We start from the raw sequence: 26,422 nt of genomic DNA on the forward strand, positions 1-26,422 counted from the left end.
TTCAGCAATTTAGTGGTAAAATACAATTAAAAATAACAAGATAGTGAACTTGCATACATATTCTATATAACTGATATTAAGGTAACACAAGTTTATTCTTTTTAGAAGTCCTTCAACTTACCTCAGACACAGCACTTTTTTGTATGTAAAAAAAATCACTACCAAAAAAATGCAGGTTTTCTCTTTACCTTCTTTCGGAACTCACTGCTACTCATCAAAATTGCTTTCCTCTCTCTATTGCATTGTTTTATAAACCTCATTTAAAACTAGGGGGTTAGGTTTTAGGGGATTGATGTGCATGCTTAAAATTAATATGGGTGCCTAAGGTTTAGATGGATTCCCACAGGAATCCTAAAAGGTTAAAGACAACACAAAGCAAAAAAGCATTGAAAAAAGTATTGCAAAAGCTTTTAGTAATAATGGTTTTGTACTCTGCAGAAATTATTCCAGAGATACTTTTAAAATGTAATAGGATCAAAAATGAAGACTTTGAACAAATACCTTTCAGCAGAAAGCTACTGTAACCTCCTTCAGCATATTTTGTACCATAACTATTTAAATTCCAATATAAGGCTATAGATCTGTGTCATTAGAAATACCCGAATTGCTCTTGATACAACTAACTCACACTAATTTTTTCCTAAATTTGTTCAGACTCCTTCTGTATACTTGTAGGTACAGGTATACAACTCCAGAAGCTTTTCACTCTTACAGCAGAATCATCTCAGAAATGGTAAAATCAAACGCTATCAAGAGTATAATCCCATAAAGGGGGTGTAAATTATTAACCGTTAAATTACTCAAAAGAAAAAATGAACAATCTTAAATATTTCTCTTAATGACCAGAAACTTCACAGATCAAGTAGAAAGATTAAATAGCACCACACCCAACACTTTATAGACTTTACACTGAAGAGTTGGAGGTAAATTTCTTGCAGGTATGGTCCAAAGTCTGGAACATATTTTATTGCCTAAAACTATTTAACTATAATTATTTAAAGTTTATGCAAAGTAATGACATAAGCATGAGTGTTTTACATGAAGCACAACAGTTTCACAAGACTGATAAAATACACTCTATATTCTTTACCTCTGCATATGAATAATGATCAAGTGAAATGCATGATCTTGAAATTAGTTGTACCTTAAGCAAAATAAAAACAGCAATTTCAATGTTTAGAATACAGCTATGCCAAGGAAGATTAGCTGCTGTAAATATTACCCATTTCTATGAAAATGCCCATAGCAAAGAGAAATTTTCCACACTTACAAAGTCGTAGGAACATTTCCAGAGTTACTCTGAAGTGAGGGTGCTGCACTTTTCCATTTCAAGGGAAGTGTCACTAGGAAACTCAGTTACCACAATAAAAGCCTATTACAACCACATGTGTAAGAAACACTACTTCCCTGGAAATAAGAAAAGGAAAAAAAACCCACCCCAGCATTCATTGTTCTAATTAAATTTTGGTTAAATGATTTGCATTTCAGCTTTCAAGACCAACAAAATGCTGTCTTTTATGCCATTCATCTCAACTTGAATTGAAAGATAGTTTCTTAGACCTTTATGCCCAAGCCTTTGGGGTGATTGACTCTTCAGTCACACAGGTATAAGCTGGAGACCTTACACAGGTGTAAGTTTTGGACTAACTACCATCGTACTTCTTGCACCGAAGCACTTGGCTTTTGTCCAGTTCACAACTTTCTATTCTACACAAAATAAAAAGGCAGGAAAGGGTGGTTCCATGTTGTGTGGTTTGGGGTTTTTTGGTTTTTTTTTTTTGAAGCCAAATTAGAACTAGTTTTTAAAAATCATTAAAATGCACGCTTCCTGGAAAAAATCAGCACAGCATAATTCAGGTTCAGCTCCATCATGCACTCTTACTATAAGCATGAAATTCTTGAGCAAAAAAAGATTTCAAGAAGATATAGTAACTCTGCAAATACATTAGATATGGGAGAAGACCCAAGTATAAATTCAGTATTATCAACAGCAAACACCAGTTCTGACCTACCTGTCCACAAATTGACTTGCATTCTCTTTTTTTTTTTTTTTTAAAGTCTCCATTTTCAGGGTATTTGACTCTGCCTCCTTTGAACAAAATACATCAGTTCTTCTTGAAGCACAAAATGGAATACATGTCCCAGAAGAGCATCTCATCATTACACCTCAAGCTTCCAGGTAAGTTTCATGCCAGACAGTTCAAAGAGCTGAGCATTACTGACAAAGCAACCCTAAAAAGTTCCTCAAAAGACTGAGATATGGTACTGCTTTCACAGTTAAAGCTCTCGACAGACCAAATTTCTAAGAGTGCGGACAAACCTCCACTCAAAAAGACCATATTTTCAGTGGTTTCTATGTAGATTGCTTTCTTCAGTGATTTATGTGGCAGCGGTAACATTCATCACTTAGAACAGAAATTTCACTTTGCCTTCATTGACCCTGCAGGGGAAAGCATCCTGAGCAGGAAACAGGAAACCCGGCATATTCCCCAGGACTAGACAGGAAGTATATGAAAGTCATGAGAAACCATCAACTTTAAAAAAAAAAAAAATCTCTTTCCTAATTAGAAACTAAAGTCTACAGTTATTTCCCTACCACATGAGGAATGGGAAGTTGTTAAAGACAGAACGTAGCACTGGAAGAAGCTACATCTGCATTCAACCCCTCTCTGCTACTGTTTCACTACTGTTTTCAGGAACCCTATTATATCCACACATTTAGTGACTGCATCCAAACAGACAAGTGAAGCAATTTCATCACTGAAAGGAGGTGCTGGTGTCATTGTAATCTGAATTACGGGATAAAGAAGGTAGGTACTAGAGGATGCCTTGTGTTTGGCTTAACTTGGTACTAGAAGGTTTCCTTTTCAACAGCCCCTAAAAGGAGATGGGGTGCTTAGTAAGGGACAATAGTTGGAATATAGCAGAGAGTGATTCTGTACATATGTTTAAAATAGTTTATGTTGGTATGATCGATTTTCTTATTTAATCATAACAAAGCCCCATGAAACATATCCTGCTCCCCACGGATAAGGAGTTGCAGAACATACGCTTACGACTGCATCACTTAGCAACTATTCCATTTTATCAAGCTTTATTTTAAATGCATCTAATCTCCAAACAACTTTTTTTGTGGTATTTTAAATTCAGAAAGTATTATCTCTGAACTGAAATAGAAAGCCTGTCAAATACTCAGCTTCTGAAATGCTTGAACACAAGGATGAACATGACAGATAACAGTTGTTGCTTCTCTCCAGCTGGCTCTAGTTATATAGAGCTTTATGCTACAGAAAGCATGGCATTCACATTTTTCTAGGGTTGTTTCTTGCTTTAGGAAATTATGAAAAATTATTGAGCTGCAGGACCATTAAATTGGTAAGTTAAAACTACCCAAAAGATAGCAATGCCAGGGCTAGATTGAGAGCTCCGTAACTTCATACAATGTATGCACTCAATCCTACCTCAGAAAAAAGCTTGTCAGAGAAGTCTTGCTGTCTGCTTCATAAGATTTATACTTCATTTAGAGTACAGGATTGATAATGAATAGAAGAAAAAGTACAGAGCAGCAAGAAGTTGAAGACCTTATCCAAATACCAAGTTTTGCAAGGTGCTGAGATACTTCCAGCTATCTTTGGAGACAATTTTTGAGTTTCATTCAAGACCTACTCTAAATATAACCCTGCAGTAATAATATTAATAGAAGCCCAATATTTTAATTTAGTATTTTATTGAAGAATGAAATTAATATAGTAAAACTTCAACATCAGGACTCAGGGGCTTATGGTAGCTTTAAAAAGTTTGCTATTTAGGATTAAGGCAGTGAAATGTTTCTTTGTGGTTTTTTTTTTGCCTAGTTTAATATTTCCATCTATTCACCCACCATTGTTTGGATTTATTATTAGTATTTCATGAGATTCTTTAAGTGGATACCTCATTTTACAGAATTAGATTTTTTTTTCAGATGGAAGAATTCATTTGCTTGAAAGACAAGTTTTAATTATGCCATCAGTCTGATTGTTCAGGCTGCCTCCTTTAAAACTGACAATTGGGATAACGAAGGCCATCAGAATTGAAACTCTCACATGGCATGATTTTACTAGGAACCCTTCCACAGCTGGGAACAACTGGGTGTGTCACCTCTAAAAAGCTGGGTAAGGAAGTGCTTAACATTTTTAAATAGTAACTGTGCTGACAACTGAGACTCACTAAGCTCATATTACATTCTTACTTTGATAGAACTAAAAAAGAATCAAATGAAATATTAAGACAACCTTGCATTAGTATAAAAAAAAATAAAAAAGTAAAGCTGCTGGACTTTAAAATAATATCTCCTCTGACTAAAAATAATAAAATCCTAAGCCAAAAAAGTCAAATACACTGAAAGAACTGAAGAGGGACACATATGCATTTACAAACATAATTAGCCATGGAACAAGAAGATATGCACATGACTGCTTGACACAGTATGCGAGGAAGAAATCCATCTGGATAATCTTTATTGGAACACATGACACATTACTGTACTATACCACTGAGCAATAACTTCTGCAGATTTACAGAAAGACTGAACTGTAAGTCTCAGACATTAATCCACGTTCCCATTTTCATTGGCAGAAAAGAAACCATCCATGCCAGTATATTTTTCCACACCACCCGACAACTAATCTCATCGCTAATCTGGCAAAGCGTAAAGTTTGCACGGCTTTGAACAGCAACCAGTAATTTTAACCAGCTCTCTTCACACAAACTTCTAAACAATAAAATTTTAAGGAGCTTTTTCTTTCCAAAAAGGATAATCACATAATCACTTGGAACTGAGAGTCTGGATATTTAAGAGGATTCTTGCCTCTCCTGTCCCAGATACGAGTAGTAATTACAGAGGAGGGTTTCACATTATGCCTGCGCATCATCTCGGTTGCAACAGAAAACAAAATACAAGTGAAAGTTGCAACCTCCTTACCAGATAGGAAGATTATTTTCTTAGTACAGCTTCTGGCAAGCCATGCGGAACACGGGGTCTCTACCTTAACCCAGGTGACACGAGGACATTATACCACGTATGAATAAAGAGTTTGGTATTTCTTAATGACGTGACATTATTGTTGATGAGGCAGAAAGAGCGCTATCAGCAAAGGTACAGCGCAAGGCAGCGAGCGCACTCAGAAACGAGGTACATCTGACGTAAGATGACAACTCTCACATCCTCCTTAGCAACAGAAGCGGACCCACCCTTTTAAACCACCTTCCTGTCATCTATTTTCCACATACAGGGCAAATCGGGCATTTTCTTATGCCTGGCAGTACATACGTGTATCCTACCAGCGCACCGTTCTCAGCCATCCCCGCCTGAAAAGCTGACTGTTTAAGCAACAGTTTATTTAATCTATTTTGGGCAGATAAAAAGCAGGTGCTAATGGCGGTGCAACGGCAGCAGCACGCAGGAATACTGCCGAGGTGTCAAAACACACACACTGCTTCAGGCACACGTTAAATGTTACCCTGTACAACCTATCGCAGCTGGTTTAAGATGTGGGCAATTAGCCTCAGGTGACAGCGGCAAAATGAATTTGCTTAGGAACGTTAGAAAGCCAAAAATGAAATGCAATCTTGTCAAAAATCAGCATACTAAAAAAAAACGTTTCCCTCTTTGTCACAAGAAATGATTTACTTTTAATGTTGAGTCCAAGGTTAACAGAGGATAACAGGAAAGCAAGATGCGAAACAAGATCCCTTTTCTAAGGCCTGGCATCCTACAAGTTTTGAAGACATTTGTAATTCAGCTTGAGTGTATGAAATTACTCATTTCTGTTAAATAATAATAATTAAAAAATAGATCAGATAAAGTTCCTGATCAGACAGCATTCCTCTCCTGACACACATATGATTCTCTCTGGAAGCTCTCTAAATACTAGCTTGCCTTCTGGGTAATCAAATGACGTGTAATTAACTTTTCAATGGAGAAAGTTATCTTCATATAACTTATTTCCTTCATTTCTTGGAATAACACTTCCCTCCTGTCCCTCCCCAAACTCCTAAACACATCAAAATGTGCTAGCATAGTTAGGTAACTGCTTTACAGCATGCTCAGATACAGAAGATTTGAATTAACTCTGTAAGCATTTTACACACACTGTGGGACTGTCATATGATATGTAACGTGGAAAATCAAATTTATATTGAAACAAATTAAAAGAACATGGCTATACAGCTGGCAGCTCTTTCGACTCTAACCCAGACCCCTTGCATTGCTGCCCATAAGAAGTATTCAACAGTTAAATCTGGGCTTTCGAAAAAACACTAATTAATCCACTGCCAAGTAGGTATGATGTAAAACCCCCATTGCCTTATGACAGCTGCAAATTCCAGCCTCACTCTCTGCTCCTGGAGCCAAGGAAGGAACCGGTGGAGCTGAAAGGACCCAACAAACCCTCCTGGTTACAGACCCACTGGACGAATTTCATGGCTGACCTCACGTGGGCACCACGGTGAACGTAGGGACGAGTTGGACAACACACCTTGCACAACAGTTTGTTAACTCGACCTCCCCGGGGTTTCAGCTTGTCGCTGTTGACGCTGCTGCAGACCAGCTCCTGACCGCCTCCAACCCTTCCCAGCTATACCCTTGGAGCAAACCTCCACCAAAATAACTTTAGCAAGGCTTTTGCAGATAATTAAAGCACAGCAGAGGTTAGCAACCCTCCAGCTTTTGGCATGGCATCGGAACCAGCGGGGAGAGAATGCTGGTGTCCTGGAAAGGTGCCAGGTCCCCAAACACCACATTAGTGAGAAATTATGTTTCGGGTATGAGTCAAAGAGCGGAAAACACGTTGCCATCTCAAGCATCAGACCTCAAAACGGCACGAACTTTCATTCTGAAACCAGGCAGAGAGTATGTCAACATGCTACCACCTGATCCACCTAGAAGAGATTTCTTTCTAATTAAAGCAGTTATGTATCATTTCACAATATATTTTCCCCTTGTATTTACAGAAGGATTACTGCCTATTCCTCTGATTCCTGTCTTAAATTACCAGGTTTATCAATTCTTAACATTTAATCTGACAGGTTTCCAGCAAAACTCACTAAAGCTTTTTTTTTTTTTTTGAGACTTAACAGTAAATTCACCTTTGTACCAACACAATATAAAAGGCTAATACTGTAACAAAGAAAGATGCCTCAAGACGGTATTTTTCCATGACATTTATTTTAAAACACCTGTTCAGTGTCTATATAGTAAAGCTCCACCTGAATCTCTCAGAAACTAATAATAAGACTCATATTAGGAGACAGAGCAGTCCTGAAGTTTGAGAATCCGCTAATTACATTTCAGAACCAAACCACTGCTATTTCACAGGAAAACTCTTTTCTCTGTAAACATGACAATTACCCTTCGTGCAATTCAGTACTTGGTTTCTGCTAACACACACACATGCTCCTTGACAGGCGATGTGACATTTGGTGACCAACACTGGATAAATATTTGGGGTGGCAAGACCAGCGGTCCTTTAGGGACACCGTGCCCGAGCCTCAGAGCCATTCAGATACGTATCAGAAGTACCACCTCAGCCTTTCAGATTTTACATCAGTAATGTCAAAGCATACAGGGAAGCGATGCTTTCAATATCATTTAACAGTTAAATTTCCTCCAAGTTTAAAATAACTTGAACAGCTTCCGTCTTGTATATTAAATGCTGTAAATATTCATTAAGAATTAGTTTGCTTGCAAGGCATAATACTACTTCATGTTTTAAAATTAAATTTGTGCAATCTTATCTACCAGCCTTAACAAGGCTTAAAACCTCACCACAGTATTCGGTACCAGATTAAAAGAAGAATCTTCCATAGGAAAAAATTTAAAAAAAAAAGAAAAAAAGAAGAGGACTGTGAAACAGCTTAGAGGGAAAAGGAGAGGGGAAAAAATAAAACCCACAAAACTCACTTGACTGTAACTCGATTGGACAAATCCTGAAGATCTCCTGGGTGAAAAAGCTGAGCTTCTTTCAGTCCAATATTTTCACACGCTTTCAGAAAAACATTTATATTATCCTGCGAAGAGAAGTAGAAAGCAGTTGCTTAGTTAAAAGCACTAAGCAGGTTTTGCAAGATGATTAGTGCAAGCCTTTAAATGTCAAAGTCCAGCTCACGGAAATAATACTGAAAAAGCAATCTTCTGGATCATAAACGCAGGTTGTTTCTCATGCACACGGGCAGGCTGGGTTGCGATCCTGATGACTGAGGGTACGTTAAAGATTACCTGGCATAAGGCAGCGGCGAGCCAGTAGGCAGCAATCTCCACTTTGATGTCAGCTCTGCTCAGCAAACAAACGCCCTCTTCCTAGCTTTGCACGACAAGCCTCACCTCTTGCCTTTAAAAATAACTCCAGCTACTGACATTCACCACCCAGAAACTCTTGGCAGGGGAGGAAGAAGAGGAGGGACGCTCCGTTTCTATGCTCACAGACCGATGAGGGAATACTGCACCTGGAGTCTGGGTTTGGTTGCTGAGCAAAGCTCCGGAGAGACAGAAACCAAATTGTATTCAGCTCTGCTGCTTCCTTACTTGGGGGGTTTTCTCTCTTTTGCATTCCGCTCCTTCCTCTCCACCCCCAAGCTCACACCAACATATAAGAAAATATAGGTGCTGTGTATTGCAGCACCCAGGCGCTGCACCTGCTGTGGATCAACCAAATAGCAAGAGCAAGGGTTTTTTTTTAAAAAAAAAAATAAAAAAATCCAACGATATAGAGAGAGATTACACAACTTGTGATCTCTTTCCACTTCATAAACAATAGGCAAGAAATTCCTTCTCGTTAAGGCGGAATGCTATCAACAACAAAAGAATGTGCCCTCTTGCGCACTTGCTCCCTTCAGCTGGAAGCCACTGGAAAAGGTACACAGAGTTACTTAATTCATAAGCTACGCACAGCCCTGTCAATCGAAGGGTTTGTAAATCAAGGTACTGGTATCAGAGTTTCACAGTATGGAAAAGCAATTTAATACACTTTAAGCTTTTTTTTTTTTTTGGACATATACTCACTGGACATAATTATTCCATCATTTAAAATTTATTTTAAAAAAGAAAAAACCAGCTGCTTCTAATACAGACCTTCAAAAGTAAACCAAATACTTTAAAAAAAAAAAACAAACCCAGGAATCCCTGCAACCTTCTGTTTTGAAGGTCCCTAGGATTATAGTATTTCTTATCAGTCTGTAAACATGGCTTCATTCAAGGAAAATATTTGAACAAGGTATTCCCCATGCAGGCTGCAGGCTCCCTGTTACTACATTCGAAAGATCCCAAGTGTCTCACACCGTGAAGGTTATGCCCCAAAGCCCGACACGCGATGTGCCACGGCAGGGGCCGTTCTGCTGTAGGGGGACGCGACATGACAACGATGATGGGGGACACGATGCGGTGGCAGAAGAGCGGAAGGGGCTGGGAAGGATGGAGGACGGGCAACTTCACCTCTGCACCTGCACCAGCTCATGCAAGGGGCTGCCTGCACAACTGGCCAAGGTAGAGCTTCATGCTGGGGATGCAACCTCGGGGGGGGCACTTATTTTTCCATGCAATGCCCCTTTTTCCTTTCCATGCAATACAGGGAAAGTTGGCTGGATGTGTCAGTTTTATTCAATTAATATTTAAGCGTCACATTAGCACCAAACTCTCAAAGACTTGAAAAGGCATTGCTTCTTCTGCATGGAAGAAGCCACAGGCTACAGTCCCATTGTGAGAAGAGGAACTACTTGAAAACAACAACAGATATACAACTATCAGGTGAGTGTTCTGGGGCGTCCAAGAAACAGGCAGGTGAGGCAAAGGAAGAAAGCGGCAGAGAAGAGCAGAAGGAACGAGTAGTTTCAAGGTAATGAACAGAACTGACACCAACACTGACCAAGGCAACATGCTGTTTGGTCTGACCAAGTGCCAAAACTCAAAGTAAACTCCCAAACTGATGGGTTACATCAACTGACCTGCAGAAACTGAGCACACTGTGCAGGTAAACAAGGAAGAAGAGTCAGAGATTTAGAGAAATGGATGCTGCCCACACCCCGAACGCAACGAAAACAAAGCAGAGTTGCTCATCAGTGGCTGCTCGGCTGCACCACCACCAAACTGTTGGCGCACGAGGGAATTAATTTTGAAGGTGTCACAGCAATTAAAACGTATTAAACATCAACCTCCTGACAAATGACACTTACTGCTCCTGAGACTATCATCGCCGACATGAGTCGGGACCTTCAGAAAGGGGTCAGAGACGGGGGGGATAACACGGGAGGCAGAACAGAGCTAGTCACAGCACTCACTAGCGTGCAGGATAAAACATGGTTCAAAATCTGTCTTTCCCCAGCTCCCAAGCCAGCAGTTTGATCATGCCTGCCATCTCACAGGTGACTGCCCCAAAAACAGCTCTCTTCCCATCAGGCCCTGGAATTCACACCCAGAGCATCAAGAGAGGTTACCCAAAAGCCTGTTGCTCAGGTTTGGATATTGACACGAAAAGGTGCAACTTCAACAAATCAACACTTTCAAATACTGTCCTTGCCAAGTTATTCCTGACCGTCTCTAATCATTGTAGTAAATCACTGCAGCCACAGGTCTCAAAATAGCTAGCAGCCGGGTTAAACTCTACCGGTATAATGAACCTGCAAATTAATTTTAAATAGTACCATAGAAATAAGCAGAAAAAAAATTACAAGCTATCAACCTTGCAAATTAGGTTTATTATTAGAAATGTGAATAGGAACATTGTTCGGTGATTAATGCACTCAAATACAGAAGCCATCACTCTATTCCTTTTACCAATATAACTGTACTTGAGTAAGACTAATGGTCGTTACCACATGAGCTTCAAAGGGTATACTGCAATTGGAATCTCATCGTACTCCACAAAAAGGATTCTTTTTAACATTCAGACCTCTAAAGCCTCCAGAAGCACAACATACCAGGCCTATCTCCTGGTGACCACAAGTCACCCAAGCAGCATGCTTCAGGGGAAAAAAAAAAAAAAAAAAAAAAAAAAAAAGGGGTTTCATGCCTGTGTCCACAAGCCCCTCTGCCACCAAGGTGTTCCCAGTCTCTGTAAATGAGGGCAGGCCACTTAAATTTAAGAAAGATTCCAATTAGCAGGGGAGCAACACCAGATGGGGAGAGAAGAGCTGCCCAGTCCAAAAGCAAGGATCCACAGTCAGGCAGACCAAGTACATTCATGTAGAAAACATAAGGTTTCTGACCATTAAGAGACAAAGGTTCTGAACTAACAGGGATAACGCGGACAAAATCAACTAGATAATGATTTTAATACAGAGCTCGATCAATGCATTTCCATGAGCATCTGAAGTTGAATTACCATCATACAATTACAGATCTTAAATCACAACAAAAACAAAGCCCGAAGTCTTAACCACAAAATTCAAGTGCAATTCATTTCTGGTACGTTATTACTATTTCTAAGTGTTTTGCTAGCAGGGGGTGGGAAGGAGACTAGGATGGGACTGTTTTTTGCCCCAGATGGTGTGTGCATGATGAAACAGCAGAGCATTTCAGATGCTCCCAGCACGACTTGAGTTTCCCACACGCTGCACGCTGTACAGACTCATGTTAAACGCACACTGCAGAACGCTGACTAGGTACAGAAATTATTGTTCAGCATTTCATTTTTGTCTCAAACTTCAAAGCAAACCGCACCCAAAAACTCTGCAAAGTCGTAACACAGGAGAGACGGAGCTGGCAACGGGAAGCAGGTCATCCGCAGGCAGGAATTTAAACACTGCCGTTTGGGGGAACGACAAAAGATACCGCACGCTTTCAGGCATCCACTGGCCTTTCTGGTCCCCACAGGGCATCGCTAGCCACAAAACCTTCCCTCTGCCTGTTGCTAAGGCATCCCCCTCTAACCAACGTTGAGGAGGAGACAAGATGCCAAGCCCATAGTTGAGAGTGAGACTGTGGTCCATGCCCTCCCTCCAACATCCTAGCAGACAGGGTTGCCCCTCTCGCTCCTGCAACCTCATGGACATGAGGAGAGGAAAGAGTGGAGTTTTCCTCACCAGACTGCAGCACTGCTTCTGCTCCCAGGTGAATGAGATGGGAAGAGCAGGGCTTCTCATTCCCATTGCTATCCTCCAGACCGCAAAGAAGAAAGAAGCCAGTCACTTTATGGGAAAGCATGAGAATATGGACACCTTCCTTTAAAAAATAATTAAAACAAGTAATTAAAATATCAGGGGACCATGACTGGCAGTGGTGCTGTCTTTGCACCTGTAGCAGCTCCTAACGTATGTTACCATGGCCAGAACTTTAGACAAAGGTGATGCAGCACTATGAAAAAGAAGACAAACATACAGCACTGGTGACGTCGTGATGGGGAAGTACATAGGTTCCTTAACACCTTAAAAACACAGAGGAAAAAATGGCACTTCTAAAATGGGAAAAAAAAAAAAAAAAGCATGAGCAACTGGGAAATGAGGGAAAAGACATGTAAAAAGGATCAAGAAAGTTGACCTTAAGTAGAAAAAAAACCCCAAACAACCTGAGAAGGGACGTACAGTGGGTAAAATACAGAAGTAATTTTAAAAATCTCTAAAGTGAAGGAGCATGAAGTGAAAGGTAATTAGGAAAAGAAGTCTCCATATAAGAGTGTGTAAACGCCACCTTAGTTTGACTACTTCTGTGCGACCCAACATCACAATAAATTCAGTTTGTACATTTGAGCTGCAATTTAATTAAAAAAATAAATCCCTCATTATCATTATTATCTGGGTGGGGCAGGAATATTAATTTAAACAAGTGTGTAAATACATATGCTTTCTTTAGGGTGCAGTCATGCTGTGTGGTAAGCCTGTCTTCTCCCTAGTTAACTGTTTCTCTGAAACCCTACGCATGCACTGAAACAGTGAGATCTTGTAGGCATACAAGTTATGGCACATCTTTCAATTCAGCTGGCATCTGGGAGAAAAACAATTTAATTAACATGGTGTTTTTCTGTTTTTCCTGGCTGCATCAGCCAATAGATGAAGCCAGTCTGTTGTCTTCTATGCAAACATTTCAGTTAAAGCTCTTATTTCTACTACTATTCCAGCTCTGTTTTGGCTTTTTGTCAGGGTTTGTAGGGTGGTTTTTTGAGAGTATGAAGGGAAAGGATGGGAATATAATTTCATAATGGCACCCAACACTCCCAGGACCATGAAGCATATTTGCATGGAAGTATTACAGCATCATCCAGACCGTGACTTGGTGCCAGAAGTTGTTTTCCATTTCCAGGCTCCCAAAAAAAAAAAAAAAAAAAAAAAATAAATTTAAATCACTCAGTACCTACAGTGCCTAGCAACAAAAACTTTTGACATTTTAGGAAGAGAGACTGATACATTTTTTTGGCTACAGAATTCTGAAAATCATCTGAATAGATCACATTTAACAGGCATGTTTCTTAGTACTACATTTATGAAGGCATTTGGAGTCATCTTGAAAGCTTACGCTGTCTCCTTCAGCTCTGCATTCCCTTAAGTAAGGCTCTATTTCCATTACAAAAAGAGGTATTACTTAAAAATAGAAAATGTTTTCCGTAGACACAGCACTATACTGGCCACGAAAGCTGGCTTAAATCAGTTCACCACAGAATTTAGAGCTGCATATTTGCCGCAGCATCACTGCACAGCTACGCGTTGTTTATGTTCGGAGGTGGGGTAAGGGAAGAAACCTACAGCAGGAGCTCGTTGAACAAGTCGGGTAACTTGCTGTCCCTCCGAGGTACGTTTCGGTTATTAGCACTGGCTGTGGGTGAGGAGGAGAGCAGGGAACGGGGCTGAACCAACCTTGTGGTCTGACCACAGGCCTGGGAGCCAGGAACTCTCAGTTACCACCTTGGCCTTGCACGTTTAGATGCTCAGTGCCCATCACCCACTCATCCCGTCTGTAGACGGCAATCCCAGCTCCGACAGCTCTCTACTTCTCCGAAGGCTGCTAACGGGTTTGACCTTGAACCGAAAGGAGGAGGAGGAATGGGTGGAATAGCTTTAACTACTTTTCTCCTCTGTTTTTGAGCCCAAAAGTAAAAATAATTACTAAAATAATCATCCTGCAGGCATAATTGACTTGGAGTGATCTCAGGGCTTCTGTTTGGTAAGATATCCCACCTATAACAGCATGCACGGAGCACTGTAATGGCCAAAGATCTGAAGTGGTGCTAATTGCTTTGCCACTCCCCTTGCCCTTCGTTGTTTTTCCACATTGTGTAAAATAATAAATTGTCATGATCCTTGACACAAGGATTCCCTGCCCCAGCTCTATGCACGATTACAGACACCAACTCTTTAACAATTCGCTTCCAGCTTTCCTCTCAAAAAGCAGGTGCTCCTGCTGCCAGAATACAGGAATGAAACTTTCTGCATAAACTCTCCTGTTACCTTGGAGGTCCCAGTGTCAATAACTAAATCAGAGCCAGGAAGAGGAACCTTGTCCTTTGCTGCTGCAATTCACAGGTCTCAGCAGAGTTCAACCATTACAGAAACCATGTTCTGAAGCAGCCTTAGATAAGAAACATTTTGGTTTTGGACAAAAATACACATCCATCCCCCAAACCCCAACTCTAGCTGCAACGACAGCAGCCAGTTGCGGACCTCTGTAAGACCAAGATGTGTGTTGAAGGATCTTCCCCAGCCTTTGTTCCTCATCTCCTGGCACTGCCCACTGCTGTGTGTAACAGCCAGCAGAAGACCTCTCTGCTCAGCTCACCTCATTGCCTGCAACCTCTTGCAGCACTGAGCTCCACAGTTTTTCCAACAGGAGCAATGGGATTAAAGAAAACAGAAACCAAAAATAAATGAGGTTGGTTTTTGCCCCCCCCCCCCCCCTTTTTTTTAAGCAGGTTTTCCAAGTTCAAGGTGCTTGACACAGGAAAGGACCGGCTGTCCCCAGTGACTTGAAATCCCTCCCAGGCTCATGTCTCTTACTGTGCTGAGGCGTAACCTTAGCTATGACATTACAGCTGTCTATTACAGCAACAAAATGCACCAAATGAGCCTTTTATTGATAAGGGAGAGAGTGAATATCAGGTTGTAAACCACAGGTGTGTTTCTGGGATGTCACTGCCACCAGATAAGGCCAGCTGGAAAGGAGAAAGTCAAAAGTACAGCATGTGGGCACCCTTGCAGACATGCCTTGTTAATTGAGAGCTCTCTGCACTTCACAGCTTCATAGAATCCTAGAATGGTTTGGGTTGGAAGGGACCTTTTAAAGGTCATCTAGTCCAAACTCCTCCTGCAATGAGCAAGGACATCTTCAACTAGATCAGGTTGCTCAGAGCCTCATCCAGCTTGACCTTGAAGACTTCCAGGGATGGGGCATCTACCACATCTCTGGGCAATCTCTTCCAGTGCTTCAAAACCCTCATCGTAAAAAAGTTTCTTCCTTGTATCTAGTCTGAATCTACCCTCCTTTAGTTTAAAACCATTACCTCTTTGCCTATTGCTACAGGCCTTACTAAAAAGTTTGTCCACATCTTTCCTGCAGGCCCCTTCAGGTACTGGAAGGCCTCAGTTAGATCTCCCCGGAGCCTTCTTTTCTCCAGGCTGAACAACCCCAACTCTCTCAGCCTGTCCTCATAGGAGAGGTGCTCCAGCCCTCTGATCATCTTTGCATCCCTCCTCTGGACTCACTTCAACAGCTCCATGTCCTTCTTATGTTGCGGACCCCAGAGCTGGACACAGTACTCCAGGTGGGGTCTCATGAGAGCGGAGTAGAGGGGCAGAATCACCTCCCTCGATCTGCCGGTCACACCTCTTTTGACACAGCTCAGGATACTGTCGGTGTTCTGGACTGCAAGCGTGCATTGCCAGGTCATGTCCAGCTTTTCATTCCATTTTGGACAAGACAAAGGGAATTTAGCTTGCCCACTCGCAGACATTCTTACTGTACAGAAAGTATAGGCTCGGAAAGCCAGTATGGAAAAAACATCCCAGACTACTTCTGTTTAGACAAGCCTTAACTTTCCCACCAGTCACTTGCATTCCAGTCAAAGTCAAGGAAAAAAAAAAAAAAGAGGGGGGGGGAAAAAAAAAAATCAAGTTTGTGCTTTTCACCCCGAACAGTTTATACAAAACAGACTTTACAAGAGAAGTGAGTAAATTACTCCAGTGCCAAGTCACCCCACTACACTGAACTGGAATGACAGTAATCCACTTAAAGGTGAAACTCCCCTGAAGCCTAATGACTAATAAAAGAGGTAAAGACCTCTTGTTCTTGAAACACAAAAGTTTTGGCAGAGCTTGCCCCCCCCCAACTCCCCCTTTTCTTTTATTAATATACCCTAGTTTTTCTGTTTTGCCCACACAGGTTAACAATTTGACATAGATGAAGTTCAGCCCCTCTGTGTACAGGGCTTGAAACAGAGGCGTTCCCTCAGGTCCTCAATTCACCAAGTCCCTGAGTTTAGACTTTGATTTAGGACTTCATTCTTCCCAAAGGGGAATTTGGAAGTTTCCTCTGACTTTGCTTCCTTCAACAGCCAGACATCTTTTGTTTCTCAAGAGGAAGAGCATCCTACTACCCCACTTAACCCTTGCTGCTCTATGTGGGCTCATCCCTCGGCATAGAGAAGCTCCCCCGCATGCCTGGATCAATGAGCAGGTTTGGAGACAATTTTGCCTTGCAGCCCATCTGAACTCCCGCATTTGTGCCAGGCTTCCTTGTGTTCCTCGCCATCCTCATGCCCCGCGGAAAGCCAGCTTGGTCACCACGGCCACTCAGCATCCTGCATTCAGCAGCAGTTGGTGTTGGCGTTGTACCTAATAGCTCCTTTACATACATCACCGGAGGAGGATGATTCAGCATGGGCATGGAGGTGTTCAGACAGGCGTTAAAATATGTGGTATGAGGATTTTGTACCAAATAGAAGAGTGAGTAGCATAGCCATACGGCTCCAGCACAGATACAGCAGAAAAAGTTATCAGCGCTGCAATCAACATCTACTTTCTTTGGAAATTGCCATGAATTTTAAACACTGCATATCAATAAATATTTGACAAGCCAGAGAGGAAAAGCGTCCAGCTTATGAAGATTTAACACAGATAAACACTAAGTGCTGCAAAAAAAAAAAACAACAAAACAACCCAACTCAAAACAGTGCTTCCTTGGCAAAGGGATGAGAAATCAGATTATAAATGTCATAAGTATGATTGAAGGTGTGTACCTTTTCTACGTGGTTAGGTTTCTACTGGTTTTTTTTTTCCAGTTAGGAAGGAATGTTTCTTTACAAACACAGAAACAGTCATCAGTTATTTAAGGAAATAAAAATAGCATACAAATGACACAGTATACCACAGACTACAGCTGATTGAGTTAATAAATGGAAATTTTTTGCAGTTCATTTGGCAACCATATTTAAGTATTTTGTTAAGTGCTGGCAAGTTGAGGCAAAAAGGGTCATACTTTTTCAAAGCTTTGGTTTAGAGCAGGAGGAGGGATGAAAAATTTCCACATTAGAAAGTTCTTGCTGCCAATCATATTACCTTACGGCTAATTTACAAGAATTTTTACATTAATTAATTAGCATTTTGACATCTTATCCTAGTAACACGCTGGAATCATCAGTTTGGAAGACATGATCTCATCTAAAGCATCCCCAAAATACTACCTTTGCTTCACAGAGTTCAACCAACAGGCACAGCACTTACTGTCCCCTGACAGGGGACCTGGGTGAGTAGTTGAACCACCATTTCTTGGGGCCTGCACCCATATAATTTCTCCCCACTTATGTCTCCCAGATACATTTCACTTTCTCATTACCCACCCAAAACCTGTCATGTTCAATCCAGCGGCTGGGTTTCATTCTGCCTGATTGAAGTCTTGAGCAGCTACTGGAAATGTCACAGAGAGTTTGCATCAACCTCCCCTTTCCCCACACCCTACATTTCAAAGTGTTTAGGCAGCGACAGAAAACAATTAAAGGAAATTCAGAGCTAAGGCTGAAACATACCATATGTTTTCAAGCAGAAGGGCACAAAACATCAGTAAACCACTGCCGAGATTACATACTCCCACTATCAGGCATTGAAAGACTACAGAACAATGTCATCTCTAACTATTAATAACCATACTTCCTTTCTAGCACACAACCCTCTTTTCTTAATTGTCTAACAGAGGTATTTCCATACAAGCCACATTCCTCTTTCCCATAAGACAGCAGAGAGAGTACCAGAAGTTATTTATAGTTCCACATACATTCCTATCAGGTCTTGTATCATTCCTGACATTTGTTAATTTATAGCTTTAGGTTCTCAGAACTGAGTTCAGACCTTTTTTCGTTTGTTTTGCAGTATAGTCTATGAAAGAATTGGACTGACAGTCAAAATGTCACTCCTACCCTACCCTGACTTACTGGTTGACCTCAGGAAAGCCACTAAAACTCCCCTGCCCAGACTCTGCTTTCTTCAGGTATGGAACTGAAACCACAGTAAAAACGTCTCTGCAAAGTACTTCGAGATCTAACGTTTTAAAAGCTTTTCATGTAAGAGGTAAGACTTATCTTAAATTCTTAAGCACGGTGATCCAGTTTCTAAAATGTGTCATCAATTTACAGAGACCAATAAAAAGTCATGAGTTGTGTTTTTTTTTGTTTTTTTTTTTGGTTTTTTTTTTTTAAATCAGGATTTTCATCCCTCAGTTTTTGTGCCCATCATTCTCCCAAGTTTGAAGCAACATCTGCTTAGGAGTCTGAGGTAATGGCAACTGAAACTTCTGAATTTTACAACAGAAACAAACATGCTCATTTCCAATTGCACTTTTTGTAGCACTGCCAAAATCTCACTAAAATTCATTTAGTAAGAAATTTAACATGTTGTTTGACGGTTACATTTGAAATACCATGCTGTGTCACTTCCCAGGTGAAAATATATTTTCTCAGACTAATATAACTTCTTTTACGTCCAAGAAACTTGTTTGAACACCTCAGCTGGACCACTGATCAAAGAAAAAAAACTTTCCCCTCCCATGTAATTGGTACTTGTCAGAACAAAACCAGATACTTAAGGTGTACTCTAGTCACCTGTTTGCTAACAGTCATGTAGAAGTCCTCATCTGGCTTAAGCACTTTTAAAATCTGAAGATGTTACTGCACTTACTTAAAACAATGCAGTAAACATACCACTACTTATTAAAATGATTTTCTGTATTTAATAAGACTGTATCATTTGCCAGAGCAGACTGGATGCCAGCTAAATGCAACAGGATGCTGAGATATCTAGAGGGGAAAAAAAAAAAAAAAAAGACAAAAAGCATGGAGAAGACAGTGCCTCACATTGTTCATTTGGTTTGGGTTTGTTTGGTTTGTGGTTTTTTTTTTGTTTTTTTTTTTTTAATATAGTAAATATGATTACTTAAAGTTATGCTGGCCTTCCTGGTAATTGCCATTTCTTTATTGAAAAATCTCTTGCTTCCCACAGGAAAAGGAAAATAACGCTCACTGAAGTTTCATTACCTGCAGCATAAAAAGGATATTGAACAAAAACAGGTAGATAACTACAACTCGAAAGAGGAGCCTGACCTCATTTCTGCCATCTGAAATGTTCCTGAGCCTGCATTAAATATATAGGCTGCCTTATAAAGGAGAGCACGTGTTGGATGAAGGGCACGAGTTCTGGCAGACCATATCCACTTCCACTTTCTCCCCCTTCCTCTTCAAGTTTTAGACGTATTAAAGTTAAGAATAAAAAAAGTCACAAGAAATACTAAATGCTCCTGAAAAAAATCTCCACTCACGCAAGCAAAGGTTATGCCAAGTAACCAGAAGTCTCTTAAAATACCTGTTTTCTGAATTCCCCAGCAACATTTTCAACCAGAAAATGGGCGATGATGCCTCTTTAACTTTGTTCACATGTTGAAATTATCATCTTTTGTATCACCTCGTGCCTTGCCTCATGAAAAGCAATACCAGATTAATCAGCTTCCAGATGCAAGACATCAAATAGGACTTATGCAACTTCACTCTTCGCAGTGGCGCTGCGTACGCACTCACCCCATACCTCTGAATTTACAGTTCAGAGACAAATCAAAATCCCAAGACCCAGGTCAGCCACGAGGGAGGGCGATGGAGACAGAGCCCACAGCCACCGTGTTAGCCGTGATGTGTTCTGGTCCTCGTCAAAAAGGCGACTTAAACCTTCAGAAGGAAAAGCAACGCTCCACATCACTCGGTATTACTCCCTCATCGCTGCAAAAAGAAATCTCAGACAAGCAAACAGAGCATGTCAAATGGTTATCAGCTCATTAGTCGGCTCTCAACCAAAATTTACGAGGCTCTTTCTTACAAGTGTTTTTGGACACTGATAGCTGTTGCACAACCAGCAATTCCATCTGGGTTTGAGCCTTTATTTTTTGGTGTTTGGTAGCAAAGCAAAGCAAACAACAGTAGCTTTTATGTAACTTAGTCTGTGTATTTGTGTATTCATCCTTTCTCATTTTCCAAGAGGAACAGAAAGAAGGAGAAGTTCTCTTATACTCATTTTCTGATACCAGACAAGCGATTATTAATATTACCAATTTAACCCATACTAGTAAAAAAAAAAATTAAAAAAATACAAAAATGCAAGCAGATAGAAAGCATGAACCAATGTAAAGGCTATCACTAAATACAAGGAGGTGAATAGCAGGAGAAAATAAATAGGATTTTCAGCATGAAGGAATGATTCCAACGTACTTTAGAAATAGAGCTGCTTCGGGGGAGGGAAGATTTTTATAAAATTTAATAAAACATCTCGTAATAAATTTAAAAATCTGATGGTAATTTTAAGTGGAAAAAGGAAATAATTTGATTCCAAGTAATCTAGAGAGGGAACCTTGTAGGCAAATCCTAAATAAAGCAGTCGACATTATTTTGGTTCTAAGTGTGAATTTTACCTGAAAAATTGTTTAAAAGTGTCCTATAATGAAGTAAAAATGTCATCTGGCAACACACCAAAAAAAACCCACCAAAAAACCAAACCCAACAAAAACCCCTATCAAGAGAGCTTTCCCACAGAACAGAAAATTTTGGCCAGCTCTACTTGATGACAAGAGATAAGGCAGTACCAGGGTGGTTCCACAGTTTGCAAAGTGTTAGACACAAAGGCTCAGAAAAATATTTTTTAATAGCAGTATTTTTATCTTCTCCACCCCTGTCTTTGTCTCTCTTTCATTTTGGTATAGCTTGCTTGCATTATTTGTCCCTTCTTACCTTTATTATTCCCTACTTTACTGGCGTAGGAGGTACATGTCAATGATCTCCATAGCAAAGTGGCTCTCCCCCAGAGCGTGAGGTGGTTGTCTTGGTGCGGAACTAATACCTTCTGATAAATTAAGTAAGGTATAGAATATAGTGGTATTATATTAGATTGCATTAAAGAAAAGAGGGAATGATGCTTGAGTAGCACTTGTCAGGGCGCATTGGGCCTTGGTGAACAGTGTTTGAAAAGTCCTGCCTGGAAAACTATCAAGACACTCTTCACCCTAAAGAAACTCTAATTCCCCACTAGAACAAAAACCTCCTACTCTACAGTATTTCAGATGCACATTTTCAAACCAGGGACTGCCTATAGATGTGCAATTCTATTTCCTTGTGGGAAAGGAAAACAAAAGTTCACCAAAAAACCCTCTGTCAAAGCTGAAGATCTTCATGAAGATGACGTTTGGTGCCAATAATCATCCAGCACTCCCACTGGGAGAGTTAGAATTAGCAACATCTCTACTGCTTTGAAATGAAGGTCCAAGGAGAAAAAAAAAAAAAAAAAAAAAAAAAAAGCAAGCAAGCATGTTAACAGCATTACATTTACAATTCTAAAAACCCAATAGCTTTCTACTCTGCCCTGTGGTTTGACCACACTCACGCTTCTGATGTGATGAAACAGTTCCCTAACACAGAGCAAAGCGCTGCACTTCCATCTTACTCACAAGAGCTGCAAGGAAAGACAGATGGTCTTGAACAACCAAACTGGTACGTTGCAAGGCAAGGTTCCCAGCAGCTCCAAAGGAGATATTGACTCTAACTCTGAAGTTACTTCACCACCTAATCTCAGCTGAAAACTTTAACTAAAATTTTGCCTTTCTACAGAGCATACAGTTATTTCTCCTGAGCAACATATTATTCTGACAGATATGTTGAGCTTGCATATATTGTACAAAACTCATTCATCTTCCCACTGTCTCACGATGTCTTATGACTTCCATTTGGAAATGTGAAGTTTCTGGGGCACAACGGCACTGCAGCCAGAGATGCGCCTCTGAAAACACTCAGCGGAGCCTTGTTGGAAAATGTGTTGTCAGACCACAAAGTCCTCCCCCTCGTGCGATTATATCCAAATCATCTCACATGCTAGGATTCAAGCTGAAATGCCCACATTTATCGAGAACTAGGTTTTCTTTGGGTTTGCTTTTGCAAAGTATTAATTCTGTTCCCCTCACCTCCTGCCCCAAGAACTGTAGGCAAAATAATTTTGCAATTTCAGATTTATTTAATAAAATCCCGAGGCTCCAATATTTGCCTCACTCTTTCTCCTCTTGCCAATTTCACTGCTAAAGCAGGGAGAACTGTATAAAACAAGTAATCTTTAAAAAAATAATTAAAATAGCATACAGTGTCAAAAAAAGCAGTGTTCTTAGGGGTGATAATAATTATTAGATTTTAGAAAAAACACTGTCTCCAAAGTCTTTGGGGATTCCCCTTCTCTTTCAACAGAAACTCTGGCACAACTCCAGGCTGAGGGAACAGCAAAAGGAATGGAGCTCCGCAAACCGCAGAGAAACAATCAGGTATGGCACTGCACTAGAAAGAAAGGAGACAACAGAGAAATGGGGATTGCTCTCAAATGCAAGGTGGATCTTCAGAAGGTGAGGTGGAAGATCTGCCATTCCTTTCCCATGCTCAAAGTGCAGCTGAATCGTGCTGGCAGATGGAACAAGTCAGGAAATTTGTAATTCTTTGTCTAGATTTAAGTTGGGTTATTCTAAAAAAAAAAGTAAATAAATCAATATAAACAGGGTTTCCTCTTTAATGGAAACAAATCAATGGGGATAAGATCAACCCAGCAAGATTCATCAGAGTCATTTTCTTTAAACCCCATCTCTATTTCACATAAGTATGGACCAGAAAAAGTGGATTTTTAAGGCAGGCTGCACCTTCACTACCGTGCATAATGAAACCCCAGCCTCCATAATCCTCCGACCTTTCACTTACCCTTACTATATCCCCCAGAAATTCCTCAGGGAACCACCTCAAGAGCTGCACAGATGCTTCTTTGGTCACTCATCTTTGACCACCCCTTCCCGGCGAGAGCTCTGGTATTTGCCTTAACCCCAGTGCAGCAGTTAAATTTTCCAAACGGGAACATAAATTAACGAGCAAGCATGGCTAAGATGATGGCTAGGTCTCACCCAAACCGTGGGAGGCATGTGCCTCAGAAGAGAAACGGAGCAGTGGGGCTGCAGCGCAAGTTGCTAGATGTAGATCAAGTTATGGCCGCGTCCAACTCTCCCTCCCAAAGAGTTTTAACAAAACCTTCCAGGCAAGATGCAGCTCAGCCTTCCTGCACCACGCCGAACTGGTGAGAAGTTTAATCAAATTTTTTTAAGTTTGCCTGGTACCAATTCAGCATTTTTTGTTACCTAAATGCCAAGTTTCATTTCAGTATTTCATCATCAAAACGTGTATTTATTTATCCATTCCATCATGATTATACCTGAACCACTGCGATCTACACCCAAAAATCACGAGACAGCGGTATAATCAATCTAAAGGTGAAAGCTAAGGCTTATTTTCAGTTGTCTAAAATGCAGTTGGAATTTAGGCAATTCTGCTAATATAAAGCCCCTTACAGATTTTTTTTTATGAGAATCAATGTCGCACAAAAGCAAATGTGACCTAACAAATTAATACATTTACTTCACTAAAAAAAAAAAAAATCACCTCAGTTCCTAACTCAATACAAAGAAGTATAGCACAGAATATTCCACATAAAACAAATTTTTTCATTATTCATATAGGCTTTCACTTCCTATTTTATTCAAGCAATTTGTTTTCAAAATAACCATAAATATAATGAAACCCTTCTGGAGATTCAACTGAAGATGCCTATTGAACACTATTTCTGTACTGCTGGAAAAAACCCTGCCAAGTATTTGAAGTGAACACCAAGCTTAAAAACCACACTCATATGAAAAGTCAAATATGTTAGCTCCCTATAGAACAAAACCAAACCTGAAGAAATTCTTGGAGAGGAAGGGAAAAAAAAAGAAAAAAAAGAAAAAAAAAGAAACAAGGTGTCTTTTAAAGCATTTGTTTTCTTCTGATAATCAGGCTGCCACAAAACTCAACAATACAGGTTTTTTTGTTTCCTTTTAATCAAAAAAGTCAGGAGAAAAATGGATGCTAGTTGTCCAATGATGAATGCATAAAATGTCTTGGAAATGGACTTGAGGACGTGAGTTTAGAGGACCACAAAGAGGAGCTGTAGAAAAAACATGATCAAAAGATCTTCAGTTTACAGGATTTGCAAGACCCAAATTCAAGTTGTGGCACCTGTTTACTCTTTAGAAAACATATGCCATCTCTTGAAGTTAAAATTTCCTTCTGGTTTAAGAAACACCAAAAACCAAAACAACAACATCGTCCTAACAGTAATTCCTAAATCTCAGAAAGCTTGGTGAAGAGCAATTAATGCAAGACTGAAAGACATTGAAAACAACAGAAGTGAGAGTCATGGAAGTATATATACGAAGCCACACAAACACTATCTAGAAACAAATTTGTGGGATAAGCAACTTACAAGCAATGAAAATATTTCCAGAATATGGCAAGCAAGCCTACCAGCTAATTCCTTAGCAAGCTCTTTCCACCTCTAAATCCCATGGTTCATCACCCACAGTACCACGAGCCTGTCAGGTACCAATGCTTGTTTTTCTATAAATGTACAAACCCATCATTTTTAGTTTGAGTTTTACATGCTGGGATGAAAGTTGGGCTCTTCAAAGCTGGTATAACTAAGCACATTCTTCTCAAGCCTGGGAAAATACATTTCCTCTCCCACCACTACGATCATAAGCACCATCTTCTGAAACCCTCCCAATATCACCCTCATAATCACGATCTTCTGAAACTGAAGTATTTATGTAAAACTTTTTCCATAGGTTAACACAAAACATCAGCTCTCTCAATGACTATTTTCAAGTGGTATTTTAACAATCATAGTATCGTAGATTGGTTTGGGTTGGAAGGGACCTCAAAGATCACCAAGTTCCAACCCCTCTGCCATGGGCAAGGACACTAGACACCTTCCACTAGACCAGGTTGCCCAAAGCCCCATCCAACCTGGCCTTGAGCACTTCCAAGGATGGGGCATCCACAGCCTCTGTGGGCAACCTGTTCCAGTGCCTCACCACCCTCACAGTGAGGAACAATACCACTGGCTGATCTCTGTTTACAAGAATCACTCGCCTTTCCTCCCATTTCCTTTATTTTTGAAGACTTGTAGGAACTAGAACAATGTGAAGGAACAATAATATACTACAAGATATATACTACACACCTAATGAATACTCTGAATTTTTGCATCTGGAAACAAACAAACAAAAAAATACACGTAAAGACAAGAGTTCTTACAGATATGATTCAAGACTACACTTAAGTCACCACAAAAATGAAATCTAGCCTATGGTTTTCTGACTTGGATCAACTGGCTACTTCAGAGGCCATGTAGGCACTCAAAGTGCTGATAGAATAACTGTGCTTCCGTCCCCTGAATGATTTTGGTTTCATTTGAATTCTTTTTTGGATCCCTCATGGGAAAAGAATGTGTAGCACTTGTTATTTGCAAGCCTAATACCCTGAGCTTTTCTGGGACAAAGGCAACTAATACTTTCTACATTCATTTGATGTGGAAATGCACGTTCTCAGCTTGTGTAATAATATATGGCAAGTTAACCCAATCTTATGGCCTCTGGCCAAGTTAACTATGCTTCTTCTCTAATGAAATACGCAGCTGACCAGCAAAAGCAGATATTTTTTTGACTCATCCCATTAAAACATATAAATACAAGTATCTAGAGATGCTCTGTACTCTGTTCCTATTAAGAAATCAAGTAACTTTCCCTGACGTTATGACTGCATGTTTACCATAAAGTGGGATGTTCCACTTGTTACAGGAATCATGCATACACCCCTGTTCATCTCAGGCCTTTTAAGATGAGACCAATAGTTCTGGTGATGGGACTAAGTGGCCTAGATACCCTAGTGACATGAACAGCCAACAAGGCTTTTGTAAGAAAAAACGATGAAGGAAAAAATTATTTTAATTCCTTTTCAAATGTTGAATTTGTTTCTCATGCTAAATGGCTACAAAATTTACCCTACAGTCTCTGACCAGCAAATTTGCCAGACAGCATACAGGAAATTTTTTA

At 40.3% G+C, this 26,422-nt stretch overlaps 1 protein-coding gene across 15 annotated transcripts in view; it reads right to left on the reverse strand.

Moving 5' to 3' along the window:
* LMO7 (LIM domain 7) overlaps positions 1-26,422 on the reverse strand; it is a 134,937-nt gene that overhangs the window by 67,210 nt on the left and 41,305 nt on the right. For all 15 annotated transcript variants that reach the window (XM_075741676.1, XM_075741673.1, XM_075741670.1 and 12 more), the window contains exon 4: positions 7,940-8,046. In XM_075741676.1, the coding sequence (XP_075597791.1) occupies positions 7,940-8,046 (107 nt within the window). The remainder of the gene's footprint in view (positions 1-7,939; positions 8,047-26,422) is intronic.

This window comes from Balearica regulorum, chromosome 1 (genome assembly GCF_011004875.1).
Source record: "Balearica regulorum gibbericeps isolate bBalReg1 chromosome 1, bBalReg1.pri, whole genome shotgun sequence".
In the NCBI taxonomy this organism is placed as follows: Eukaryota; Metazoa; Chordata; class Aves; order Gruiformes; family Gruidae; genus Balearica; species Balearica regulorum.